Here is a 26,874-nt window from a genome sequence, read left to right as displayed (position 1 = left end):
CCTAAATATGTTGAGGATGTTTGCCAACTGCAAAAGCTTATAAAAGTTTCATTTCTTAGTATTCTACTAAACTGGGGATGGGGCATCTTTTAAAAAATCACTTTTTAAGATTTTTAGGATAAGGAAAAAGCAAAGATGTTTCAGAATGAGAATATAGACACTACTTTAAGCCTGGATTGACCTTCCAAAGCAAACTGGAACTTTTTGAGTCCTGCTTTACTGTTTCAGATCAAAATGCATGATCAATGTATGCTATTCCCACTGTATGGTTTTGCTCAACATTTTCTAAAGGAAGTGAGCAAAACATTTTTCTACAACTCCTCTATAATTAAAAAAAAAAATCCATGCTTCACATTTTAATGACTGCATAAATTCTCATGAGAAGGGAATTGTAGTCTCCTACTGTGCAGGATCAATCACAGGGTTTATTGTTACTGTATCCTAAAACCAGAAAAAGGACTACATATAATGCCCTGTCTCCTCAAAGACCACACACACACACACACACACAACAAAAACCCTCAACATCCCTATGTATGTTTGAATTAAGAGTACCATTATTGCATTGTGTAAATTTGTAATCACATATATTCTTGAACAAATGATATTGAAGTGCATATAAGGTGATAATGTACTGTCCATGGAAAGCTTCTATGTCTCCTCCATACAATAGTAACACATTTTTATACCCTACCACCCTCCCCATCTCCAAAGCCCTTTTAATTTATAGTTTATAACATTTGATTCTAGCTTTATTGTTCATACCATCGACTCTCGAGTTTATCTTCTCGTAGGATTTTCCAGTTACTTGTAACACATTCTTTAATTACTTGGATTATTTAACTTCTTGTTTTCCGGTCAATGAAGAAATTGAAATGACCTTTAAACTTTTTGACTTCATGGCCAAGAACGTTTTTTAAATGAAGAAACACACGTTAAAAAAAAGAATCCTGATAACTATTTTATAAATATGTGACTGTATTTTTCTTCATGTCCAGAAACTCTTATTGAATAAGATTCAGATATATTCCTCCCAAACCCACACAGTTCGTAGATCTAACATCAGGTTTTCATTTGTACCAAAATGGGCAAGATAATGAAGGCACAGGCTCACTTTGTATTCATAAAGGACATCAAACACAGTCATGAGGCACTAATGACATATAAGCATAGTCATCGCGAAAAGCAAGTGTTCAAAGTCTTCAGTAACTTCTCTCCCTTTAACGTTTGGCAAAATTCAGTCTAGATATTTTAATACCTCAGAAAAATAAATAAATAAGAGGTGCTACATTAAAATGTCAGATTACCTATAATTAGTCTTTAGAAATACAACGAAAGGGATAAAATGAAGGGAGGGGGCCAGAGATTTCCTGTATTCTTGGATTATCCTTCCTGTCTGAGGGTCTCAGGTGTCTGTATGCATCTGTAGAAATGCCAGCTGTACCTGAAGATTGAAGAGATTGTTGGTAGTTGCTGACATGGTCCCTCAACACCATTAAAAGTTTATATGACAAAAACGAAATTAGCTTGATTTATGCTCTTTAGTCCTTTGTTAAAAACCTAAGTCAAATTTGGTTATTTAAAGGTGATCTAAAAAGTTTAAAATAAAGGAAAAATATATTCTAGCTTCCCAATAAGAAACAGATTACATATTTAGACTTCAATGGCAAATAAATACAATTTAAAGCCAAGCAAGTTTTTCTCCTGTAGGGGAGTCTAGACCGACTACAAAAACAGTTACTGTTTCTCTACTGCTGATGACCACAGCACTCACACAGCCTACTAGGAACTAGTTTCACAATTTTAATGAGAGACTTTTTCTATGACATAATATGAAAGATGAGGGTTTAGCCTAGGTCTGAGCAGGCAGAATAGATCTGCACCCAAAATATCCCTATTACAAATACATGACAATTGAACAACAAAACACAGCCCAATCTGTTTACATCAAAATCACCATCGATGTGATATATAATTAATTACTTGCTTTCTATGAGTTAATACCACTCAATGCAAGACTAGAGCTGGCAGTCAATGGAGCATGCCATTTACAAGTAAGCCTAAGTCTATAACTGCAGAAATAACATGGAAATGTATCAGCCTATCCAAAGTAGTTAAATATATTTTTTAAAATTTTCCTAGGAAATTAATTTTGATAGTATTTCCCAAGTCCTTCAACTAAAGATATCTTGATAGTTTTTGTCTTTTTACAGCAAAATCTACCAAGAATTTTTAACTATTTCCAAGTATTAGGAACAAAGGAGCTGATACAGCATGTATTCACAATTAATTGTTAACATTTCAGTGAGTTACAATAAACTTTTTGCATGCTTGAAAAATTAACTGTAAAGAAAAAATAAGGAATACTTATAGGAGGATCTCAATAATTTGGTGGGGTTTTTTTGCTTTAAAAACAACCCCTAATTTTCATCTCTGACAACACAGTGTGTGTGTGTGTGTGTGTATATATAAAGTTCATTTCCATGCCTATTACATAAAAATAACTCAGAAATATCAATCTATCAGTGTCAGCTGATATATATCCAATTAATTCACCGCAGAAGGGAAAATAAAACCAAAAAAAATCTAAAGTAATCAGTAAAGCTCACAGTTCAAAAAATTTTTGTTTTTTTCTTTTTTTTTTGCTTGTTTGAAATTTTTTGGTAGTTTATCTGTGCTCTGTTGTACAAGTTGATCCCCAGGCTAATGGCCTCCGAGGAGATTAGACAGGAAGCCTGCAGCCTTCTTATTTTGCTGTGCTTCTGCTTCCTGGTCTTGTGAAAGTCCCAATTCACTCTCAATTTGATCGAGCTCTGACTGGTCAAGGAGTTCAAAGTCATCACCTTCCTCAGTATCTGTGTCTTCTCCTGGGCCGGGTGCAGCCTGGGAAAGTGCTTGCTGTGCGCCCCCCAGCTGGTCTTTGATAGCAGCCGTCACAGCAGCTGTGATGACATCCCCAGCCAGGTTGCTCATCAAGTGAAAGGTTTGGTCACTGCTCAGAGGAAGGGTGAGCCCAGCTGTGGACTGCCTCTCTTTGCTCGGTCTGAGACTGCTGTCCAACTGTTCCTTTTTTCTCTTGAGCTCAGCGGGCAGGCCAAGGCTTAATTCATCTTCATCATTTGTTCCCATGCCATTTTCTAGAGATGGAAAATCTGAAAGGTCTCGAGAGAAAACTTCCTCACTAGGTCGGTCAAGATCTGTGAAATGTATAACAGAAGTTTGAAGCGTAAGTACCGTAATAAATTTGAAATTAAAGAGCTGTCTAAAAGATATCTGATTTTAATCTGAACCCTCTGGGCAACCTTGGTATTCATCCAGCCTCCCGTTTCAGGTTAAATCAATTTAACCACGTATTGGACCCCTCCCAAATCTGGGACACTGTTCCTCCACAAATACACAAACACTACATGCCCCCGCTCCCGAGTCTTTAGCTTTCCTCTTAAGCACAAAACAGTGTATATAATGACTTAATATTCAACCTGTCTCGTGTTAGCTTGAAGCTTTGACTAATGTTTAAATGTTTACCATAAACAAAAATTTTATCCTCCCCATGGGGAGGGAATTAGCTTAAGCCAATGTGGATATGTATGATCACAAAGTAAAAAATATTTCAATGGGAATTTTTCATGGATTCTGGTAGAGCAGATGGTGAATGAATATTATCCAGCCTCAGCATTTTCATCCATGGAGACCTATTTGACTATCTGTGACCTGTGTTTGTTTAAAGCAATGAACTTAAAAGAGGCTACTCCTTCTATTCCATATTCAATCTAAGAGCTTATGGAAGCATTTGGCTTTCCAGAAATATAGCTGAAATTGCCCATACCATTTTAATCAAACTCGCATCCTGAATATATCCTATAGGAACACTTTAAAATTTGGGACATTTAAAAGCAACATCAGATTAGTACACAGTTATTTTATTGTTTTTCACTTTTCATAGAAAATCTTTTAGTTAACTTTTTACAACAGTGATTTGAAATCTTCAATGTATTTTTAATGAAAAGCCTCATATGTGGAGTAGATTATTATTGTCCCCTTTGTTGAGTAAATCTGACATGAGATGCTTAAAAACAAAGTGTTTGTTATCCTGGTCTCGTCGCTATTTAGAGCTTGTAGAGCTTCAGCAGACTTCAGTGATCCTGTCCTAAAACACTTTAAAGATGTGGAAATTGAGGTCCACAGAAATTATGTCACCTGTTCAAGGTCACACAGTTAACTAATGACAAAGGCAAGACTACATTTGGGTCTCCCAATCTCCAAACCTATCTTCTTTCAAACCTTGCCCAGCCTCCCTCCTTCCTCTTGAAAAAAAGATGTGTGCTTGCTTGTGAAAATACATATACAACAATTTATTCCTAATCCTCCATTATAAACTGCTCATATTTTCAGTATATAGCTAAAAAGACTTGAAATAATCCAATGAGACCAGCAAAAGGTAAGTTACTGCACAAGAACTGTCTCAATTTATTTTAAATTGTATTTAACCTAATTATAAAACAAGCCTTTTTTTGTTTGGTTGGGTTTTTGTTTGTTTAAACTAACTTTGAGGAAGAACATTGGAAACTTGGGAGTCCGATTTGGATTCGGAGAAGCTGCCCTCCATGTTCCCGTCTCTTTCAATGAGGACCAGCCCTGGACACGGGGAATTAACTTCTCTCTCTCCTCCTCCCATTATCTATAAACAATGCCACCAGACATTTCAGAAGTTAACTTTTTTGACTGTTAATTATTTGTTTTCAAAATAAAGGCAGATTTGGACATGGACTGGCTTAAGTTTTTCTCTCTTTTTTTGCGGGGGGCGGTTCATTAATTTTATACACTTGTGTTCCCACATAATTCTTTAAACTACAGACTAAGAGGAATTGGTAAGCACCTTCATATTTGTAAAATCTAATGGTAAATTTTATGTTCTGTGATGTCAGAAATAGTAATCATCTTACTGTATCTCCAGGGCTTTAGCACAATGCCTGATACATAGTAAATTCTTTTTTTTTTAATTTTATTACAGTAACATTGGATTATAACATTATATAGCTTTCAGATGTACATTGTAATATATTTCAAAATCTGTGTAGATTACATCATGTTCACCACCCAAAAACTAATTATAGTCCATCACCACACATGTGAGTCTAATCACCCCTTTTGCCCTCCCAACTCTTAAATAATAGCTTTTGAGATATAATTCATATACGATAAAGTACTTTTAAAGTGTACAGGTCAGTGGTTTTTAATATAGACACAAAGCTGTACAATCATCACCACTATCTAATTCTAGAACATTTTCATCACTCCAAAAAGAAACTCATACTAATTACCAGTCATCACCATTCCCTCTTCCCCTAGCCCCTAGGAGCCACTAATCTACTTTCCATCTATTTGGATTTGCCTATTCTGGACATTTCATATAAATGGAGTTATACAATATGTGGACTTGTGGGTCTGGCTTCTTTCACTTAGCCTAATGTTTTCGAGGTTCACCCCTGTAGCAAGTATCAGTACTTCCTTTTGGTAACCAAGCGATATCCATTGTACGGATATACCACACTGTGTTTATCCATTCAGCAGTTAACAGAGTTAAATATTTTTGCATGCACTCATAATAATAAAAATAAGGGTATCTAGAAATGTGAGCATACCATCAGAAGTGTCTGTCTGTGGAGTGTATCCTTCTGAAAGGTTGAAGGTCCCATTGTCAGTCCAGGAGACCTCGGACACGTCTGTGTCAGACACAGACAACTCTTTGGCAGCGACCGTGAGGCTAATCTGTGTTAACATAAACACCGGTGGCACATTTTAAGCTTCTGTGGAAAATCTTTTGCAAACTCCATTCTAACACCAAAAATGTCAGAATAATAAAAACCAGATGAGTATTTTCCTTTTGAAATTGTTCAATCATCTTAGAGAAACAGGAGGGTTCTATTAGGAAAATCATTCAGCCTTAGTGCATGTAAATAAACGTACAGTCAAACCACACAGGAAGAAATTGAAAACTAAACAAAAAATACCTTAGGACAAAGAGCTGAAAAGTCTAATTCACTGTCATCTTTGTGACTTTTTTCTTTATCTGCTTCTGTTGAGAAAAAATGTGGACGCTTTCAGTTTCCTGGGCCGCTTAGACACAGTGTATTTTATCCATTATATATCCTTACCCCCATTCCTCATATTCTCCAATGCCTCCATATAATTAAATGTTTGCATATAACAAGTTTCACATATTTGCAAATGTTTGATTTCCAAGGGAAATGGTCCACATCAGTGGTTCTCATGGTGTGGCCCCTGAACGAGCAGCGTCAGCACCGCCAATGTGTACTTTTTAGAAACGCAAATCCTTGGGTCTTACCCTAGACCTACTGAATCTGAAACTCTGAGGTAGGGTCCAGAAATCTATCCTTTAATAAGCCCTCTAGGGCACTTGTGATGCTTGCTATAGTTTGAGAATCTATAAAGTCATAGGCAAAGTTAAAAAGTGAAAAATGACCACATTGGTTTTTCCTTTATTTTTTTTTCCTTGTCCTGTTCTTTCGCTCCCCTCTTAATATGGTTCTCACACTCTTAGCCCTCCCTGTGTCATTTTTTATTTGCAGTAGTCCACCCCAAAATAAAACAATTTTAAAAAGTAAATCATAAATAGCAAATATAAAATTGTTGAATCCTTTTCTCCTTCCCCTGACAATTTGGATTAAAAAGTCAATTTATTGTACGTTTGAGAAAAGATAAAACCCAAAATAGGAAAAGGCTATGTTACAATGTAGTAAAAGGCTAAAACACCCTGAAATGTATGGAAAGTGATTTCATCATAAATAGCCCATGAATGTCTCATTTCATGCATGGAATCTAAAATTCAAACTTTACCTACCAGATCTCTCACGTTTCTTCTGATTGATATATTCTCCAATTCCAAAATCTAGTTTCAGCAGAACTGATTTGATTTTGCTGTATATTTTTTGTCCAATATCATTACACTTAAAAAGTGGACACAAAAATGCACACAGTACTGAAACATAAGAAGGAAGAGAATGTAGGTAAAATGACCTTCCTTTCAGAAGGCTACATCTTAGTATTTCACAAAAATATTTCAGTTCCCCTACTGTCAAAAAGAAGTTTTTTTCTTAGGGAAATGCCTTTGTCAAATAAGTTCATAATTTCTATTCTTCTCCCTGCAATGAAAACATTTTCTCCTACACACACACCCACGCTTATAGTTATTGTTTTCAAAGACTTACAATTAGATCAATTCCCCCCTTCAATCCTTTTACCCTCAAAATGTATATACAAAGATTCATGCTTTCCAGACAACAGTTCTGGATTAAAATCTCAACTCTACTTATTTGTTAAGTGCATTTTCACCATAGGAAAGTTATTACTAATCCATTAGCCTCTCATCAGTAATATTGGGATAATATTGTGAAGATACCGGGATAACATTGCTGTAGTGAAGAATAAATGAGATGAACGCAAACCACCTGAATAAAGCCTTGCCCGTATTAGACTCTCCTTCACTGGTTCTCTTCTCCTTTACTTCCTAAACAAGGCAGACCAAGAGGCCAATATTCTATATGAGTTACATTTGGGAGAATGGATGAGCTTGGACCATTGGCCATTTGTGTTATGCATTAGGAATACAAAAAGAAATGAAGATTGCCACACTGAATGTATTGTATTCTCTACTGTTTATTTCTTCATTGTTGTTAGGAAATGTGCCCATTTACCCTTTAAATAGGAGTTGCAAACTCAAATATCTGTAGAAGCCAAGGAGATATATGTAAATTTTAAAAGTTGATGTAAGAAAAATAGGGAAATATGAGGGTTAATTAAGTGAAGAGAGCTCACCACTCCGGCACCAGATTTTCACATTTTTCAGGAGAAGCAGGAGATCTACGTTTTTTTTTTTACAGCATTTTTGAGTTATAGTTGACATACAATAAATTGCACATAAATTGCACAAAAATATTGCACATAAAACAATTTGATAAGTTTTCAAATATGCATACAACTAAGAAAACCTCACCACAATCAAGATAGTGAACATATCTACCACCCTTACAAGTTTCCTCATATTTCTGTTAATCCTTCCCTCTTGCCTTTCCCCGACCCCACCTACCTCATCCCCATTGATCTGCTCTGTCACTAAAGATAAGTTTGCATTATATATAAATGGAATCATACAGTATATACTCTTTTTTATCTAGCTTCTCCCGCTCAATCTAATTATTTTGAGATTTATCTAGACTGGTGCATGTATTAATTTTTCAGTGCTGAGTAGTAATCCATTGTATGGATATCCAGTTTGTTTATCCATACATCTGTTGACGGACATAAGAAGTGTGTTCCATTTTTGGCTACTACAAATAAAGCTGCTATGAACATTCATTTACAAGTCCCTGTGTAGATATATGCTTTCATTTCTCCAGCTGTGGAATGGCTGGGTCATATAGTAGTTTTTAAAAAACTGCCAAACTGTTATCCAAAGTGGCTGTACCATTCTACCTACCCACCAACAGTATGTGAGAATTCCAGTTCTCCACACCCTTGCTAATACTTGATATAGTCAGCATTTTTAATTTTAACAATTCTGGTGAAGGTATAACGGTATCTTATTGTGGTTTTAATTATTTTTTGAGCCAAAGAACACACACAAGGATAAAGTAATTAGTGTTTTTGTGGAGGGTGGAAGTACAGCTTATTTATTGACATAATTTAAAATAAAATTAAGCACTGCCTTTTGGCAAGTATTCTTCCAATTTAAAAATATAAACACGTCTCTAGGAAAAGGAGAAACTTTGTACCGCAGGAAATTAAAGAATAATTAACCTGCTTCATAATTAAGAACTCATTTCTCTCTTCCAAACTATGAAAGGTCTTGGGACGATTAAATGATACCATATGCATCACGTCAATTAGCCAAATGTCCTACTATACTTACACAGTAGATAGCTGAGTATAACCCCAGGAACATAACTTCCCAAGACTGTAAAAAATGTGCACACACTGCAGACCAGGAGACAAAACTAGAAACAAGAAATAACATGTGACCATTATGCTTAAGATGAAGACACTTTAGAGCACAGGAAACACACACAATTATTTATATGTAATCTATCACATTATGATAAATGTTTTTCAAATCGTGTTCTTTAGCACTTAGATCTGGGTAATGATGCTCTGTTCAACCAGCCTTAGTCCACTTAAACACTTAGTAACAATCATTTTGAGGTTCCATAAGTTAATTTTTGGCACAGAGGACAAAATCTCCCATTAATCATGCCTGTAGCTATATTACTGCTAGATGCAAGAAAAGTAAAGAGTAACATGTCACCAGAAACTTCTTTTACTCAGGATCACTCACTGAAAATAATGCAGCCTGGTAAATAAATCTACAAGTTCAAACTACTTTTAGAAGCCCATTGAAATTCATAAACAGAGCAAAACATGTTAGAGAAATTAGAGGCATTTATAAAAACATAATGGTAATTTGCACAGCTGATAAGCTGCTGGGATAAATCTCTTGGCCATTACTATCCTCCTCATAACCATAACCCTCCCTCAAAGTGACCTCACTTATAGGTGACCTAGAAACTAGATGCAAATGATATGAAATTCCTACAGTAAAATGTGATTATATTCCTTCCCTCTGTCAGGTATGACCAAAAAAATCTTGATTGTTTTAAGAAATTTAAACATCAAGACAGATAAATTCTCCCATAAAGTCTTCACTTGTGTCCACACTATAGGCTTAAAAGTAAACTACCCTCCTGCTTTTGCTTTATCTTTAAATTATGGTATTAAACTGATAAGCAAAGAAAATTCATTACGGGAATTTAAAAAAGACACATGAGGAAAGGACAGATAATTCTGATCAATAATTGATTAAGAGAAACAACAAAGGAGTCTAAAATTCAGATTAACTTTGATTTTTCATTCTTTGGCACAGGGTTAATAGTCAAAGGGAGAATAGATGAACTTGTGGAACACAGCTAAGAGCTATTTCTGAAACAGCAGGGGCCCTTGAAGAATATGGAATTCTGGTAGTAAAATGGAAGAGGAAAGACCATAAAAGTTGACAGAATAAATGTCTATAAAATCATTACTATATCTGGAATTCAGTTTTGCAAAGGGATTTCATATTACCCACCAAATTTGCGGCATCATTATCTTAAACTAATTGACTTGGGGCACGTTAGTGCAATCTAATGCAGAAGTTTTAGGTTTAGAATTTTCTAAAAATGTGTTTAATCATTTCAGTAAAATAGGCATCAAAAATGTAATCTCCCCTCCCCACCATATGGGGTCTATTCTAAAGATCTATTCTAAAGACCATCTCCAGTGATTAAAAAAAATCCATCTATATACAATGTTGCCATTTTAATATGCTCAAAATGTGTCCAAGCATAGTTCCATTATTACTAAATTGAAGTAAAGAGATGGCATGTACATGGTAGAACAAGAGGGATTTTTAAACGCTGTCATTCCTAGGCTCTTGAGTCCAACTATAGGTGGGCATTCAAGAGACTTGAACGTAACACTGGAAGGAAAAGCGTATGATGGTGGCTCTCACCTCATCCATCTATCAAGATTGCAAGTGAAGCTGCCTCTACCCACAAAAATACTTCAGGTGTGTGCACTTCCCCACACAATCCCTGTCTAACCACTTAGGACTCTTCTCCTCACCGGTTTTCACCTTCAGTGGAAAAATACTCATTCCATTTACATAATCATTATAAATGTTTTTGCCAAAAGTTTCCTTTTTAAATAAATCGTGTAAGAATCTCCACGTTTTAGACTGAAAGTGAGACTCATTATCTCCAAAAGCACCCTCAAAGGACTACATGTTCAGTTCATCTCCCTTTGACGTCAGAACCAGGCTAAATATTATAAACCGGAATTCCTTAAGATATTTATTTCTCCTTGTTATGGCTAATAAGACCAATCAGTGAGCTAGATAAATATGTATAAAATAAAAAACCAATCCAATTTCAAAATATGAGGTTGAGGATTTTCTAGCATTAATACACTAACGTTTCTGAACCTTGCTGATAATCAGCTTCTATGGCATGTGTTCCTGGTATAGTCTATTCTGAAGTGGAGAACACTTACAAGCTCATAAAATAAGTTAATTCATTTGTTTTCAAGTTTATTGCACGTTTTAAAGCACATACAGTAATTCTGCTCCCCTGGAAAACTTGCCTTGCCAGGGCTCTGCTGTTTAAAAAGAGACATTTCTTGAAGAAATAGGCTGAAATTCATCCATGACTCTGCAAAACACTGGCTGAGCCTGGCTCTTTCATCTGGTTTGGAATTGACGACTTCCCAGCTAAAGAGAGAAAAGAAAAAAATTTTAACTAAACTTTAGATGATTCATTCAACATTCACTGCTTTAGCAAATATTCACTGAGCACCAACCATCGGCCACACTCTCTGGAAAAGCCTTGTGAATGCAGACGTGAACAAGCCAGATACCCACCTAATGAAGCTCTCACACCAAGAGAAGAGATACAGTTAAACAGCTAGCTACACAACTATCCAGCTACAACAAGGGACAAGTGAGCGAGAAGCACAGGGTGGCGGCTTTGGGACATCTTTTCTGAAGAAACCACTTTAACCTAAAATCTGGATTAGCAGGCGTTTACCATAAGGGCTCGGAGAGTTCCAGAAAGAACAATGCACAACATAAGCAGAGGTCCAGGAGGGAGAAGGAGCTAGAAGCACTACTCTTTTGAGCTCTAGCACGGCTCTGCCACAGTGAACCAGCAGAGTAAAACTGCAGGAAGTGGGAAGATCTGAAGGGACTGAGATCGTACAGGGCTTTGTAGGACTACTTAGAAACGTTCTGAACCTTAAAGATAGGGAAGCCACAGTGCTTTGAGAGAAACCTTGGCATTAATCTTATCGACTCCAACAGTACATTTTCAGTATGTACTATGATTGGTCAGCTCTACAGAAAACTGCTAACTCAACAGGATCTCACAGTACCTCATATTTTCTAGAGTAACTTTTCCCCATCTCATCATAGAATGTGTTGAATGTGACGCATGGGCCGGGCAATACGCTGTGTGTCCTTGCCTCATTTTTCCACAGGAAGCTCAGTGAGCTAAAAAGTAACAATTGCTCCAGGAAGAAGACACATGCAAATACAGGGCATTCCCTAAAATTACAATGACATGAAGTTCAAATTCCACTCTTGCAATCCTAACTCATCACAAAAATTTACCAGTTCAGACAGGCTCTGTTAAGGGCCCCCAAGTTCATTCATTTCATAGATAATTATTAGTGCCTACTACGTTGAAGGCACTATCATAGAGCTAAGGATATGGCAATAAACTAAACAAACATTTCTAGTAGAAGACAGGGATTATCAGTGACCTATCATCTGAGCTATGATTGCAAGGGTATCAAGGTACGACTGATCTCTGGATTCAAGTTCAGTAGTCTACCCTGGTCCTTAGATGCTCAACTAGGCAAAAACTGTGTACACATGGATTCTGGTTTTGTTGGGGGGGGAGGGGGCGGGTTTGTAGGGAAAGATTCACCCTGAGCTAACATCATTGCCAATCATCTTCTTTTTTTTCCCTCCCCAAAGCCCCAGTGCATGGCTGTATATCTAGTTGTAAGTCCTTCTAGTTCTATATGAGCTGCTGCCACAGCATGGCAACTCACAGATGGGTGGTGTGGCTCTGCAACAGCCCACCGAAGTGGTGACAGCGCTGAACTTTAACCACTAGGCCATCAGGGCTGGCTTGAGATTCTGTTACTTTTTAATATACTTTAAATACTAAGGTGATTTGTATATTCAATAATGAAAATTCCTATTTAATATAAATTTTAAGTTTAAATGAGTACAACAGCATTAAAAAAGAAGAAAAAATTTCATTTTCCTTCCTCTTTGTTCTATCAGCTTCCACTGATGCTCTGCCAGAGAGTCACTGAGCTACCAGTTGTCCAGGCTGATGCTATGCTTCTAGGTAGACATTCGCCAGATGATTTCCTGCCTGTCATAAGAAATGAACTTTTGGGGAGGTGTAGCTGTTAGGAAGTGGTTTCTGTATCCACTACCTCCACTGCCTCTCGAATCACTGAGCCAGCCTGCTTTCACTGCTGACCAAATCCAGCACTAGGTTTACATATCTTATGAATGATTCCAGACCTATAAAAAGAAACACTAAGTGCTTGGCTGGGAAGCCACTATCTGAAACAACATCTTACCAATATGTCTGCTTAATGGGAAAAGATGACCAGGAGAGCAAATGCTGCAATGGCAAAGGAAACACAAAATACTAAATTGTGGCTTCCTTTCTCACAACAACACAGACTTGTTGCAAATTGGCTAGGCTAGGCTAGATTAATGGGACCACAAAGATGACAGAAATACAGATTTTAAATTCTGCTCTCTATGCATATTGAGCAGTATTTAAGAATTTGGTTGAACTGTTTGGCAAATATAATTCTAAAAAAAAATCACTGAAAAACTTATAATTATCTGATTTATCCTTTTTTTCTATTTTTTTGAGGAGGATTAGCCCTGAGCTAACATCCATGTCCATCTTCCTCTCCCTTGTATGTGGGACATCTGCCACAGCATGGCTTGACAAGTGGTGCATAGGTCTGCACCTGGGATCTCAACCGGCGAACCCCAGGCTGCTGAAGTGGAATGTGCAAACTTAACTGTTACACCACCGGGTGGCCCCTGATTATCATTTTTTAATGATTAAAGTGGAATGAATGAGCATTTCATATTCTGAAGCAAATTTGAAATATACTTTAGGGGCCAGCCCTGTGGTGTAGTGGTTAAGTTTGTTGCGCTCTGCTTCAGCAGCCCAGGTTCAGTTCCCGGGTGTGGACATATACCGCTTGTTGGCAGCCATGCTGTGGCAGTGACCCACATACAAAATAGAGGAAGACTGGCACAGATGTTAGCTCACGGTGAATCTTCCTCAACAAAAAAGGAAAAACAACAACAAAAACTATGTAAAAAAATAAAATAAAATAAAAATAAAAATAAAATAAAATACACTTTGGGAAAAGGAACAAGTAGTGAGTTATGTTCAAGCAACAAAAGATGAAACCAAACTCTGTGTTCGTGTATGAACCTGAGAATCATAATATTAGAGAAAAAAATCCCTGAAGAATATATATGGCATGATTTCATTTATATAAAGCTCAAAATCATGCTAAGCTAACAGATTATTTAAGCAAGAAAATAATAAAAAAACAAGATTCAGAAGAGGGATTACCAAAGGTAGGGTATGTAGGGAATGTGGCTGAAGTCATGGGGGAGCTTCTTGAGTACTGATCATGTTCTGTTTCTTAACTTAGATGATGGATACACGAGAATCGACTTATTACTGTTGTTAAAGCTACACACACACACACACACATATATGCATGTATACATATATGGCCTTTATTTAAAACTATGTTGATACTTAAATGTATAATCATGCTTTTTATTTAATGAATAACATTCTTAACATGACAATATCTCACTTCACATCCTATAGTCAAAATACAAATGTTACTCAGTTTTTGCCTCACTTTATTTACTTGTGAAGTAAAAATATTTCTCCTGGCTAGAGTAATGAAAAATATTTTTTTGAATAAATGGTACTTTGTATAGACGCTGGAACCTTGTTCTATTATTACCTTTAGGATGCGTGTCTCAAAAGTGACACCACATCTATATATATATTTTACCACTCTAGCAAGTAGGTGCCCTAAGATTAGGAAGGAGCCCAGGCTAATACTAAATTACCTAAAGTTACCTAAATTGTCTCTATAGAGATAATGTTATAGCAAAGTCTTCATACAACTAAAGTTAATACCTATTGCAGTGAAATAACTAAAACTTCTGTTTTTCATTTAAGGATCTTGCCTATTTTCTTAGTGGACTTCAAGTGGCTATGAATAAACTTCAGTATCCCTCCATCCATTACCTTATCCATTTATCCAACAAAAAGTTATCAGGTGCCCCCTCTGTGTCTTACATTATACTCGGTGTGTTTAGTATTGTTATTTCAAACCAGCAAAAACTGAACCCCTGCAGTGCTGTCCTTCTCTGTGTCTAGAGATATGACCACTGGGTGGGAAGAAGAAACAAGAGAATATTCAACTTGTGATTTTTTCCATAACCATAGACGACACTCTTATTTACATGAAATTTCTCCCCTTTGGAAAAAGCCTCATATGACAGTATTTTTGGACAATAAGTTACATTGTTACTTATATTTATATTAACATAATAACCTTAAATAATTCTAGTTGATATCTGAATTATTGTTTCAAAATATGAGAAATTCATTGTGTAAAGCATAAAAATATTATTTAACCCAATGAGTTTTGGAAAGAGTAGTAAACGTTTGAGATGAAAATAAATGTATAGATTGTGCTGAATAAAATTTAATGGAAATACGTATGATTTTTTTAAAAATCTGAATTCAAGGGCAAAGAAGAGATGTCACTGCACACTTCTTTAAATGAAACATGGACCCAGAAGAGTCACTCTCTGGGAGTTTCATAATAGTTTTAAATTGTCCAGTGATTAATTCTGAGTACCACTGGAACACACATTTCTATTGTCTTCCATTATATATAGTCTACCATCAACTTATGTCACCACAGTTCAATTTACGTAATAGAGTTACATAATAGATAACTGAACAATATATAATATAGATGTAATTTAGAAAGAGACAGGAAATTTAATGTCAACTTTTCAAATTCCCTTATTTTATTGATAAGGAAAATGAAACCCAAGTTTTCTCAGCTAGTTGGGGCCGAGCCCCCACCCAGGCCAGGACTCCTGATTTCCAGTACAGTTCTATTTCCTTTAAAACAGGGACCCACTGCAAAGGATGAATAAATTCAATGACATCTTTTGAAGAGACCACATATTGTAAATTAGAACAAGAAGGAACATTCGTTGTTCCTCCTCACTCCTTTCAAGAGTCAGGAGGAATGAGGTGTGATTGACCAATACCAACATAGCATCACTGAGGACCCACTCTTTCCAGGAAAAAGGAGCACTTCGTGTGCAGCATCCAAATACTCAGCGGAAACTCAGATTCATGCTTGGTGGTTGGTTGATGTTTAACACAGGTGACGACTGTACGCACACGCATGCGTGCGTGCACACACACACGCATGCACGCATGCACACACACACACACACACACACACACAGAGTTGCTCCATAATGAAACTCTAGGTTTTCCTAGAGAGCCTTGTCTGGAAAACACATAACCAGAGAGAGGATCTCCTGTGAATACTGGACGGTGCTTGGGAAACAGATCTTTTACATGGTTTGTGGCTGTCTTCCCACCATCCTTGGCGCTGATCAACATGCCACGTAAGGCCCAACTAACACATAAGGAGGCTTAAAAACAGTTTGAAGCTTTACCAAGTTCTTAACCGAAGAGAATAGGTCCTCTGTGATTGAAGTTCATCTAAGGAAGAAAACTGGTTACCAATGGCTTCAGTATAATAGCCCAGGGCTTATTTTTTCCTCCTTAGTTTCTGAGAGAACATGCATTTTCCAGTAAGGTTCTTTGGTTCATCCATCCTTCTTTCTTTCTCTCCTTCCTTCCTTCCTTCCTTCTTCCCTCCCTTGCCCCCACCCTTGTTTTTTCCTTCCAGCTTTCTCTTCCACTCATGCCTTCACTAAGAGAGTGAACCTGCTACACACTCCAGCCACGAAATAAGAACCACTCAAGAGTCCCTCCCTCACGACCATCACCCCTAACTTCCCATACTCTTGGTGAATCCAGTTCAAGTGGTTCCAAGTGAGAAGTCACAACTACCAGGCCCCTGATGGCTGTGCCATCTTTCAAATGGGCTTTGCCCAAGGATCCGCAGCTATGCAGTGCTTTCAAAATAATGTGCCAAAACTAAGGCTCTGGCAGATTCCATTTAGTTACATTCTCCTTAAGAAAAACTAAATGACTGATGTTTGACAAAGAGCATTCTGCATGGTCTAGGTAAGCAATTATTCACCAAAGAATGCTAAAACCAGGGCAAAGTGCCTTTTCAGCAGCTGAAGAATTTGCGGTTTTACTTGCCTCTGAAAGTCGAAGGGAATAAAAATCAGGAAGATGGCTCCTCAGACAAGCAGCCTCACTTTATCACAGAAGAGAGCTCTGGCTTCCTGGTAGAATATGAAGCCAATATCCCTTCTTTCTGCCTTCACATCCCCACGGAATACAGTTAAGTATATACATTAGGTGGTTTGGCCAAAGGAAATCCTTTAGGCAGCTGCCAAATTGAGTGTTCCTGAACCCCCAGGGATAAACAGCAGCACTGTCTGGGCCTCACTCCAGAGATTCTGATGGAGCAGGCCTGGGGCGAAGCTCAGAAATCTGCATTTTAAATAAGGGTCCCAGGTGATTCTAACCTGCGAGTCACTGTGACAAACCCACCGTGAGGAAGTTGCATGGAATTCCCATTTCAAAAATACAGACAGGAGGAGAATTTGCTTTGGGCAAGATGATGTATCAGGAATTCAATCTGCCCTTCCATTTGAAACAACCAAAAAAAGAAAAAACTGACAAAACATATGAAAACCACGATTCTCAAGACCCTGGGCATTATGCAAGGAAGGATGATGATCCTTGAGAGATGGTGTATCCGGTGATTGTCCAGTTCACTGTCTTGAGTCTCCAGTCCACGGAGCAGGGAGGGGTAATCTGGGTGGATCACAGTGACTGTCTGAGTTGAGAAGACAGAACTCAGGGTCCAAAGAGAAGACCAAAGAGGATGGAGGTGGCAGCACAGAGTGTGGGAAGTAGAGCCTGCAGAGAGAACCCTGGCCATGTGCCGGGCTCCCCCGAGTCTTCAGCTGAGCGCTACTGGTACATGTGTGTGAGAAACCGGACGTCAGCCATCAGAAAGGAGGAGGGGAACAGAGTCCTGGGCTCACAGAGGGCCAGGAACAACACCTGGTCTCATCGACCAGACTGGAAAACCTCAAAATTCACAGACATCGGCGAGTGGACTCAGAAGGGTCTTGCCTCAGTAGCAGAGAATAATTAGTCCTGGATCAAATGCTGCTCTGGTCCTAATAAGTCTTAAAAGAAAGCCCCAAAAGCATCAAACTGATTTTAAGTAACTTAACTGAGTCATCTGTAGGAATACAAAGTGGTGAGTCTTGCTATGAATCCAATAACTCACATGGTCAAATTGGGATCTGAATGATTTTATTTTACTTTCATACCTAGCTTTTAAATTACTGTGTACCTTTTTTTCCTTAAAAATTGTATTTATCAAAAACAATGTTTAAATTTTCTATTAATAGTCAAGTTTGTCTCTGGACAGTTTAATGGCTACATAAGTGCAATTCGAATGCACTGTAGTTTCAGCATGCAGCACACAGTATTCTCCATTAGGGGGTTCTGTAAGACTAAGACATGTGATACTCTTGTGCTCTTTAAAAATAGATTGTAACAGAACGTGCTAGCAGCCTGTTTCATCTCTTTCACCTAAAGTGTCTCTGAGCACTAGAAAAAATAATTCTGAAACAAATGAATCCTGGCACAGAACAAACCACCTCTCTCAGTATCACTTCCCTTCCATTCATTTCAATAAACATGCGCTGAGTGCAGTAAACTGTCAGTCACCATTCCCGGCTTCAGGGATCCAGAGATGGGTAGGGCCAGGCCCCAACCAATAAGTGAAAGTTTACATATGACCCCAAAATGATTACACACACACACATGCACACACTCACCATACACAAAACTCACTTTTATAAAATGACATTCAATTGCATCTAGGGCTATTGCAGGAAAAGAATTTGAAAACTAAGTTGGGGATTGGGTATACAAGGGGAACCTGTTAAAGATATGATCTTTTCATTATTGCCCATTTTAAAGGATAATAAATCTTCTTAGCATGGACTACTGAATTTAAGTCAAAAAATATTTTTAGAACAAAGTTATTTTTCAAAAGCAAAAAATTAGGTTTTTTAATATATCAAGGCTTAAATGCTTTCACATCTTTCTTGAGCTTTAGATTTGAGGAGATAATTACCAATAAGAGACAGGCAACCAGGAGTGGAAGGAGAAAGAGAGGGACACAGAGAGTGTGCGTGGGGGTAGAGAAGGTGATGAATCCTCGTGGTCTGGTTTGAGTGCTTGGGTCCTGTCAGGCCCGATAGGCAAGGTCCACAGCAAAGCCATCCATGGGCGCCCGCTTTGTGGAAGCCAAGGCCCTGCGAGACTTTAGCTGGCTTCAGTTTGGTTTCTGGCATTTGCAACACAAAATAAAGTCCTTCATTCTTCAGCGGGACTGATGGACAACTGCATATTTTAAATTGTGAGCTAGAAACAACTATTTAGAAAGAGTTATGGAATGAGATTACACAGAGTTTAGTATGACATAGTTTTACTGAGGTGACAATTTTTAGTAGAATGGAAAGATGCAAATAGGGTGAATAATTCAAGTCAAATCAGTTGATTACCAATTCATGTAAAGGGGGTTTCAGGCAGCGTGAGATAAGAATAGCAGCTAACACTTACCAGGGGCCAGGCACTGTTCCACATGTCCTAAACTTACTATCTTGTTCAGTCCTTACAGCCAACCCCCACATGAGGGCTATGTATTATTCCTGTGAGATGGGGAAATGGAGGCCCAGGTATATTAACTATCTTGCTCAAGGTCACAGAACTAATACACAAGGCAACAGAGATTATAATAAATGGCACTGAGGGGGGATACAGGAAGAACACTCTGGATTGGAACACAGGGATCATTTCAAAGACGAGTAGGGAGGAACATTACAGCAGTAACATGAGAAGGGTTGTGGAATACATAAATGCCAAGCTCCAGAAACAGAGACAGCTAAAAAGCAGCTTTGGCTCCCAGGGGAAACTAAGGACCAAGGAGGTTAGACTCCTGTTTTCTCTCTCCACCACTTCAGCTCTTTCTAAGTTAGGACCCACAAAGTGAATCCAGTTCACGTGCCAAGGGGAATCATCATCACAGCGCCCACATGCTGAGTTCTCCCCATCTGCCAGGCACTGTAACTCACTCTGCCTACATTCTCTCACTGAATCCCCTCCACGTGAGCCCCGTCTCCACCCCATCAGGACATCATTTTCTTTTGTAGCCATTATCAATTGTAGTTAATTTATGTTTGTAATCCTGATTCCCCATTAGATTTTAAATTCCAAGAAGGAATTTGTGGACATGGCTCTGTCTTCAGCAGCTAACAGAGCTTGACATCTATGAGGCACAAAAAATATTGAATGAATGAATGAATGAATATTAACAATGAATGAATATATAATGAAGAAAAAAATATCAAAAACAGTTAACAGTGGTTATTTCATGACGCTGGATGATTTTTCTTCACTTACCTGAATGTTTCTGTACGTTACATATGGGCAATAATTTGCATGTATTCCTTTTTATGTATAAAAATATATAAAATAACAGACAAAAAGTCCTACAAATTTAGAAACCAACTTTCATTTATATGGGATAGTTTTCATTTTTTTTCTTGTAGATGGAGAATTAAACTGCTTTCAAAATTGGGTAATTACGAAATATGCCTCATTTATTCCAAAAGTTTCCTGAATTGGAAATCAGTATTTTGTGTGGAATTCCTCCTGGCAAAACTTGGGTCCTAAGGCTCGACTTCTCCATGGGGATCCCTGGATCCCTGAGCACCCTCTGGAAACATCACTCTCACATGACCCAGGAGCATCTGTGATGCCCAGGAGAAGAGGACTGGGCCCTGAGCAGGCCAGAAGGTGAAGATCAACGAATATTGAACCTTCATATGGGAGAGAGAAAAATGAGTCCGCTTTTTGTTTTTGCTGAGCAACTTCAAGCCACTGGAGAACATTTTCAGATATCGTTGTTTCCTCTCAAACAGACAGACAGACATCTTTCTAGTTACTCTTTCATTTTTCATATCCCTAAGAACTCATACTGCAACAACCATTTCCAAATTGTTTAGAAGAATTCTGCCATACTACCTTCAGGGAATATGCATTATTTCACACTATTTGATTTCATTTTTAATCTATAGGAATCGGAAATGGAAGCCAAACAATATTTTTCAGAAAGTTAACTATTTCAACATCCCCTATTGACAAACTTTTTAAAAAAGAATTTGTTCTAACTTAAGTTGTCACCTAGCAACCATGACAAGCAGCTGCTTCAGCCATCACACCTATAAATACGCCCTGGCCCAGAGCCCTCACAGACTTTTCATTCTCGGCTAGTGACTAATGGTCTCATGCTCTCTGTTGGTGGCGAACATCTGTTGATGGTAACTCCTGCCGAATTTTTCTTAGAAAGGTCAGTCAGGAGTATCCAGTTACAGATTTTAACATTTCTTAGTGCAACGTGTTAGAATTTCTTTTAATCCTGTGGATACATAATCTGTTCTTCCGCATGTGTGCGTACCTGTGTGTGAGTGCGGGTAGGCCGAGAAACCAAATAAAAACAGGGGTATGTTTCTCTGCACAAACACACTCAGAATTAGAACCATGATGAAGCAACTAAGATATGTCAACTGGAGGATTAAATAAGCAAACACGAGATTAAGAAATTAAATAGCACTCCACTTGAAGGCTTCGCTTTCTCAGACCCATTAACCACTTGAGCAACTCCTCCCGGGATGGGGGACCAGGCGGCGCCATCTGCGTGTCGGCTGTTTCTGCCCCTGGAAGCTGAGCCTCCCCTCCCTCAGGGGAACTTGGCATTTTATCTGAGCTCTCCTTTTTATACCAAGTTTCAAACGAATTAGAGATCAGTCACTTTGTGAAACTGTCCCTTTCTCCCTTCCATCTCAAGCTCGCACCGCCACTTGGCTGGGTGCGTAGACCAACAATGATCCAATCCATGGAGATCATCTGGAAGCCTGGCACTAAACCATCATCATCTTCCTTCTTATGTCATTCTAGTTTCTATGAACAGATGCCAGTTAGAAGTTATTTTTCAGCATTTTCAATTTTAACTTTTCAACAACTAGACTTTCATAAGCCCAGGGCATGAACAATATAAATTCCATTAGCAGCTCAGAACAAGTACTTACTTGAGATGTGCAGGAGATTAACCACCCTTTCATTTGTGAATGCCAAGATTTGTTTTAATCACTATCCCTGAGGGAAGAAAAGGTTTCTACTTTATCCCTGAACGACAGATAACATCTGAGAGTCAAGAAACATTTCTCAAGGAAAACAGAAATGGTTACCATGAAGCAAGTTTGCTAATTTGGATAGAAGCCTTTCCTTGCATTCTGCTTGGGACCCACAACTTTTCATTAAGTATAATCCAGGATTTACTGTAGTTGAAGTCAAAAGTAAATGTCCTCTCCCTTTTTTTTTTTTTTTTACCTTTGGCCTAGTTATATGAAACCAAAACTTCTGTGACAATACTAAACAAAATATTTCTTACAGTGAAAAAATTTTCATTAATAATATAGTTCCTAATTTTGTTTTTTCAAGACTTTACCCATTGCATGGGGCCTAAACAGGAATATACAATCCAAACAGACAGAAGGATCAAGTTCCTCCAAAGTGCTTTTATTATGAAGGCCAATTCAAATTTTTTTTTTTTCTGCTTTGTCTCCCCAAATCCCCCCAGTACATAGTTGTATATTTTAGTTGTAGGTCCTTCTAGCTGTGGCACATGGGACATCGCCTCAACATGGCCTGATGATTGGTGCCATGTCTGTGCCCAGGATCTGAACTGGAGAAACCCTGACCGCCGAAGCAGAGTGAGCGAACTTAACCACTCAGCCATGGGGCTGGCCCCCTGGCCAATTCAAATTTTTAAAAAAATTTTTTTGGTGAGGAAGATTGGCCCTGAGTTAACATCTGTTGCCAATCTTCTTTTTTTTCTTCTCCCGAAAGCCCCAGTACATAGTTGTATATGCTAGTTGTCTCTCTAGTTCTTCTATGTCTGAGCTGCCACAGCACGGCTGGATGAGCAGTGTGTACATCTGCACCCAGGATCCGAATTGGCGAACCCTGGGCTGCTGAAGTGAAGAGTGTGAACTTAACCCACTCAGCCACAGGGCCAGCCCCCTCAAATTAAAATTTCGTTTGGAGAATTTGTTGTCAGTCTTTGGGATAATGGAAGTATCCTGGGATACAGCAACATGGAGTGATGACTATTAGTCATTGAGATATTCATTCAGAGGGCGGGACTGTTAAATTATAGGCCACATTCCCACCTTTGTCCTTTAAAGAGTACATCTCTCCTTTACCTTCATATATAAGCCGGACACTGAATGACATCAGTGGCTTTTAAAGGAACACACTCTTACCAAGAGGATCACTCTTTTTTTTTTTTTTTTAAAGATTGGCACCTGAGCTAACATCTGTTGCAAATCTTTTCTTTTCTTTTCTTTCTCTCTGAAGTTCCCCAGTACATAGTTGTACATTCTAGCTCTAGGCCCCTCTGGTTGTGCCATGTGGGACGCAACATCAGCGTGGCCTGATGAGCGGTGCCATGTCCGCGCCCAGGATCCGAACCGGCGAAATGCTGGACCACCGAAGCAGAGCACGTGAACTTAACCACTCGGCCACGGGGCCAGCCCCAGATCACTCTTATCAGTCGCAGAAAAATGAGAATCTCACTGAAATGTCTTAAGGCTTGCTAAACTTGCCATCAGCATCCTTCAAAAGCAAAATTTAAGAATAAGCTATTGTGTGAATATTGCAAGTATTCATGGTAAATTAGTACAATGAAATACTCAACAACAACATGCAAGGAAGATGGGTATATATTTGGGGGTGCAGAGGGCATGCACTAGAGAGGGACGGTGAAAGTTGCCTCCTCAAGTGCTGTCAGAAATCTGGAAATCACTTTTGAGAGGCAAAGGGACGTGCGGAGGCAGGGTCTGCAGCGGTGGATACCATGGAGTGAGAACAAATTCCAAGGGAGAGGTCATTTAGGAAAATAAAATTATAAAAGTTAATTAACACAGCCTGCCTGATTTACAGAGAGTTTCTAAAGGAACGCATTTCCCCCCCTTTCTCATACACACAGAAGAGCAATAAGAATCTGGCTAACAATGAACTGAAAAGGAGTTGTCCTTCAATGTATTTCCCATTACCCTAATAATAGTCATTGCGTCTTTTATACATGAAGATTTGAAAAGATCCTAAAAACACTTATCAAAAGGGTTCCTCTAACTCTTCATTTCCATTCACATTATTAATTTGTTCAGGAAACCTTATTCTTAAAAATTAGTATTGTCTTATGAACTATAATTCAGTGCAAATAAATGAGATGAATGATCCAGACTGAACCTTATTATGCCAGCGAGAGAGAGGCCTGCCCATCGACTCCGTCCTCCTTCATTTTCACCTGTTGCAGATATTCATCTCTGCCTCCGGAGGGCAAATTTCTGTTGGTGGGTTCAGGAGAATCTAAATGACTGCCACGAGTGCTTTATGTGTGGGGAACAGTGACAAGCTAGCACACTGGAGATCATTAAGTTTGCCCAATGTTCTAGCCATTGCTAGAAAGTCATCTTCAGTAAATCAGATACCTTAGGAAAGTGATGCGCATACTCACACAGCTACCTCGGGCACTATGCTATATCCATACCTCTTACTACCTCACTCCATGTCACTATTTCCGGATTTTCCAGTTGGTAAAATTTTAAATGCCTTCTTGTTTGTTATACACAGAGTTTACTATCATTCCATTTTCTTCTTATACTCTATAATTTAGTTACATGAAATAGACTTGATAAGATCCTCTAGTAAGGCAAAATACCTCTTTGATTAACCTCAATCGTTTACTTTTCCTATGTGAGAAGCATCCAAAACCACAAGGACAAAAGTACGGTGAAGTAGTATTTAACTGGGCCTGGACATTCCAAGGGTTGTCTCCACTCAGCTAAGCAGATCAATTAAATGGCGCTAAACATTTTATCTTGACCTACTTGGGAGCTCGTAGCCCTAAGTGAGAGCCATAAAGGTAATGAGTCTTCAGGCAACCAGCCACAGCCAAAATGGGACCCACAGAGCCAGACAGTCAAAGAAAACCACCTATTTTAAACAACACAGTGACTATTTTAAACAAACATGCAACAAAAGACAGAGATAGCCTTTCATTGGTGCGTTGAAAGACAGTCTATGCTTTAGAATTATATTCTGATCAGAACAGGATCTATCATGTACATTCTTCTCTTTTCTTTCCCAACTCATGCTACCACAATACATTTTCAAGAAATGGAAAAAAATGGCTCATTAAAATGTTGGGTTCTATAAAAGGTAATTGTTTTTAAAGAGAGATATATGCCACTGTTTCTCTTGTCATAAACAAAAGTCCTGTACCTTCTAATGTATGTAATGTTTAACAAAACTATCCAGATCCAACATGGTTTGGGTGATCTCTCTACATATCATAGCCAGCAGACACCTCAGATGCACCCCAGATGTATGATCAGATGCACTTAAAAATTAAGTTCACTTTGAATACGTAGCCAGCAAGGCCAGGAATGAATCAACTCTGAATTGTTATGAATCAACTCTTTGGAATCCTAAGAGCAAATGAAATTAATGTTCTTTTAACAAATTATGCTCAAGAATGCAGCAATATAATAACATGCAGATCAGTGTCACAGCTGCCAGAGAAATCCCTGGGAGGCCATTTGGAGTTCTGACTTGCCCACAGGAGGAACTCGGGTCTCTCGGGTTTGTAAAACAAGGAGCTGGACTAGACTGGCTATCAACCATTTTTAGATCATGGCCCCCTTTGAAATATCTCAGGAAATCAGATGGTCCTTGGGCCCTCATTGAGTACTGCTGGATTGGATAATCAATGACACCTTCTGCTCAGGATTTTATAATCTAGAAGGTATCTATCCATTCACACGTTTACTTGGAAAGCTAAATTTAGGAAATCTCTGGAAAAGTCCTCTACTGCTATGAAATAACAACACTCACTTTCCCGTATAAAGAGTAGATTTAGGGGCCGGCCCCATGGGCAGTGGTTAAGTTTGCACGCTCTGCTTCGGCGGTCCACGGTTTCGCTGATTCGGATCCTGGGCACGGACACGGCACTGCTCATCGGGCCACGCTGAAGCGGTGTCCCACATGCCACAACTAGAAGGACCCACAACTAAAATATACAGCTATGTACTGGGGGGCTTTGGGGAGAAAAAGGAAAAATTTTTAAAATCTTAAAAAGAAAAAGTAGATTTAGAAGTTGACAATAACTTGAGAAAGGAATATTTAAAGCCAGCAACATCCCTTAGAATATCCCTGGTGACACTGATGGGAAAGAGAATCTTAGACAGGAGCTATCAGTGACACTTTAAGAACTAATGTCAGATCTCAGGCCCCATGGGATTCCCAGCAAACAGGCCTCCTAAAAAGCTGAGAAAGGCTCAGTCTACTTCCATTTTCTGAGGCTGTGAGGATACTAAAACGTAAAATGTCAAACCCAGGTTACGCCAATATTTGTGGTCCTGTCATGGAGAAACTTAAAGCCATATAAGGAATTTCACCTTTCCTTTACATGGATTGCTGGTTTCCAGGCCCTTGATGACTGCAAGGCCAGAGCAGATACCCCACTGGCCCACCTTCTGCAGGCTTAGCCAGCTTGGTCTATGAGGGTGGCCTAGATGCCATGACCTTCGCCAGTTTGTTACTTTTCTTTTGCAAAGTCAGTAAACTGTACAACTAGAAAATTCTGTGTTTGGTCAAAACAGGACCTATGATTTCACTGGAAACATGGAGGTAGAGATCCCAGAGATGAGGGTTAGAAGGTAAAGGCAAATTTACCAAAAACAACGGGTGCTCCTGAATGTCAGAACCTAATTACCTGGGAGTAATCAAACCTTTCTTTCTCAGATTTTCATCATAGGTTTTAAAAGGGCTATCATATTCCATCTTTATATATTGCAAACGT

The 26,874-nt window shown here is 38.5% G+C and overlaps 1 protein-coding gene across 5 annotated transcripts in view; it reads right to left on the bottom strand.

The window, feature by feature from the left end:
* Positions 1-960: 960 nt before the first annotated feature.
* RETREG1 (reticulophagy regulator 1) overlaps positions 961-26,874 on the bottom strand; it is a 125,212-nt gene continuing 99,298 nt past the window's right edge. For all 5 annotated transcript variants that reach the window (XM_023625821.2, XM_070246453.1, XM_070246454.1 and 2 more), the window contains 6 exons: positions 11,191-11,317; positions 8,930-9,014; positions 6,863-7,000; positions 6,012-6,076; positions 5,643-5,769; positions 961-3,197 (listed from right to left, as the gene is read on the bottom strand). In XM_023625821.2, the coding sequence (XP_023481589.2) occupies positions 2,704-3,197; positions 5,643-5,769; positions 6,012-6,076; positions 6,863-7,000; positions 8,930-9,014; positions 11,191-11,317 (1,036 nt within the window). In that variant the 3' untranslated portion in view covers positions 961-2,703. The remainder of the gene's footprint in view (positions 3,198-5,642; positions 5,770-6,011; positions 6,077-6,862; positions 7,001-8,929; positions 9,015-11,190; positions 11,318-26,874) is intronic.

This window comes from Equus caballus, chromosome 21 (assembly GCF_041296265.1).
Source record: "Equus caballus isolate H_3958 breed thoroughbred chromosome 21, TB-T2T, whole genome shotgun sequence".
In the NCBI taxonomy this organism is placed as follows: domain Eukaryota; kingdom Metazoa; phylum Chordata; class Mammalia; order Perissodactyla; family Equidae; genus Equus; species Equus caballus.
This window is presented reverse-complemented; position numbering and strand designations above follow the sequence as displayed.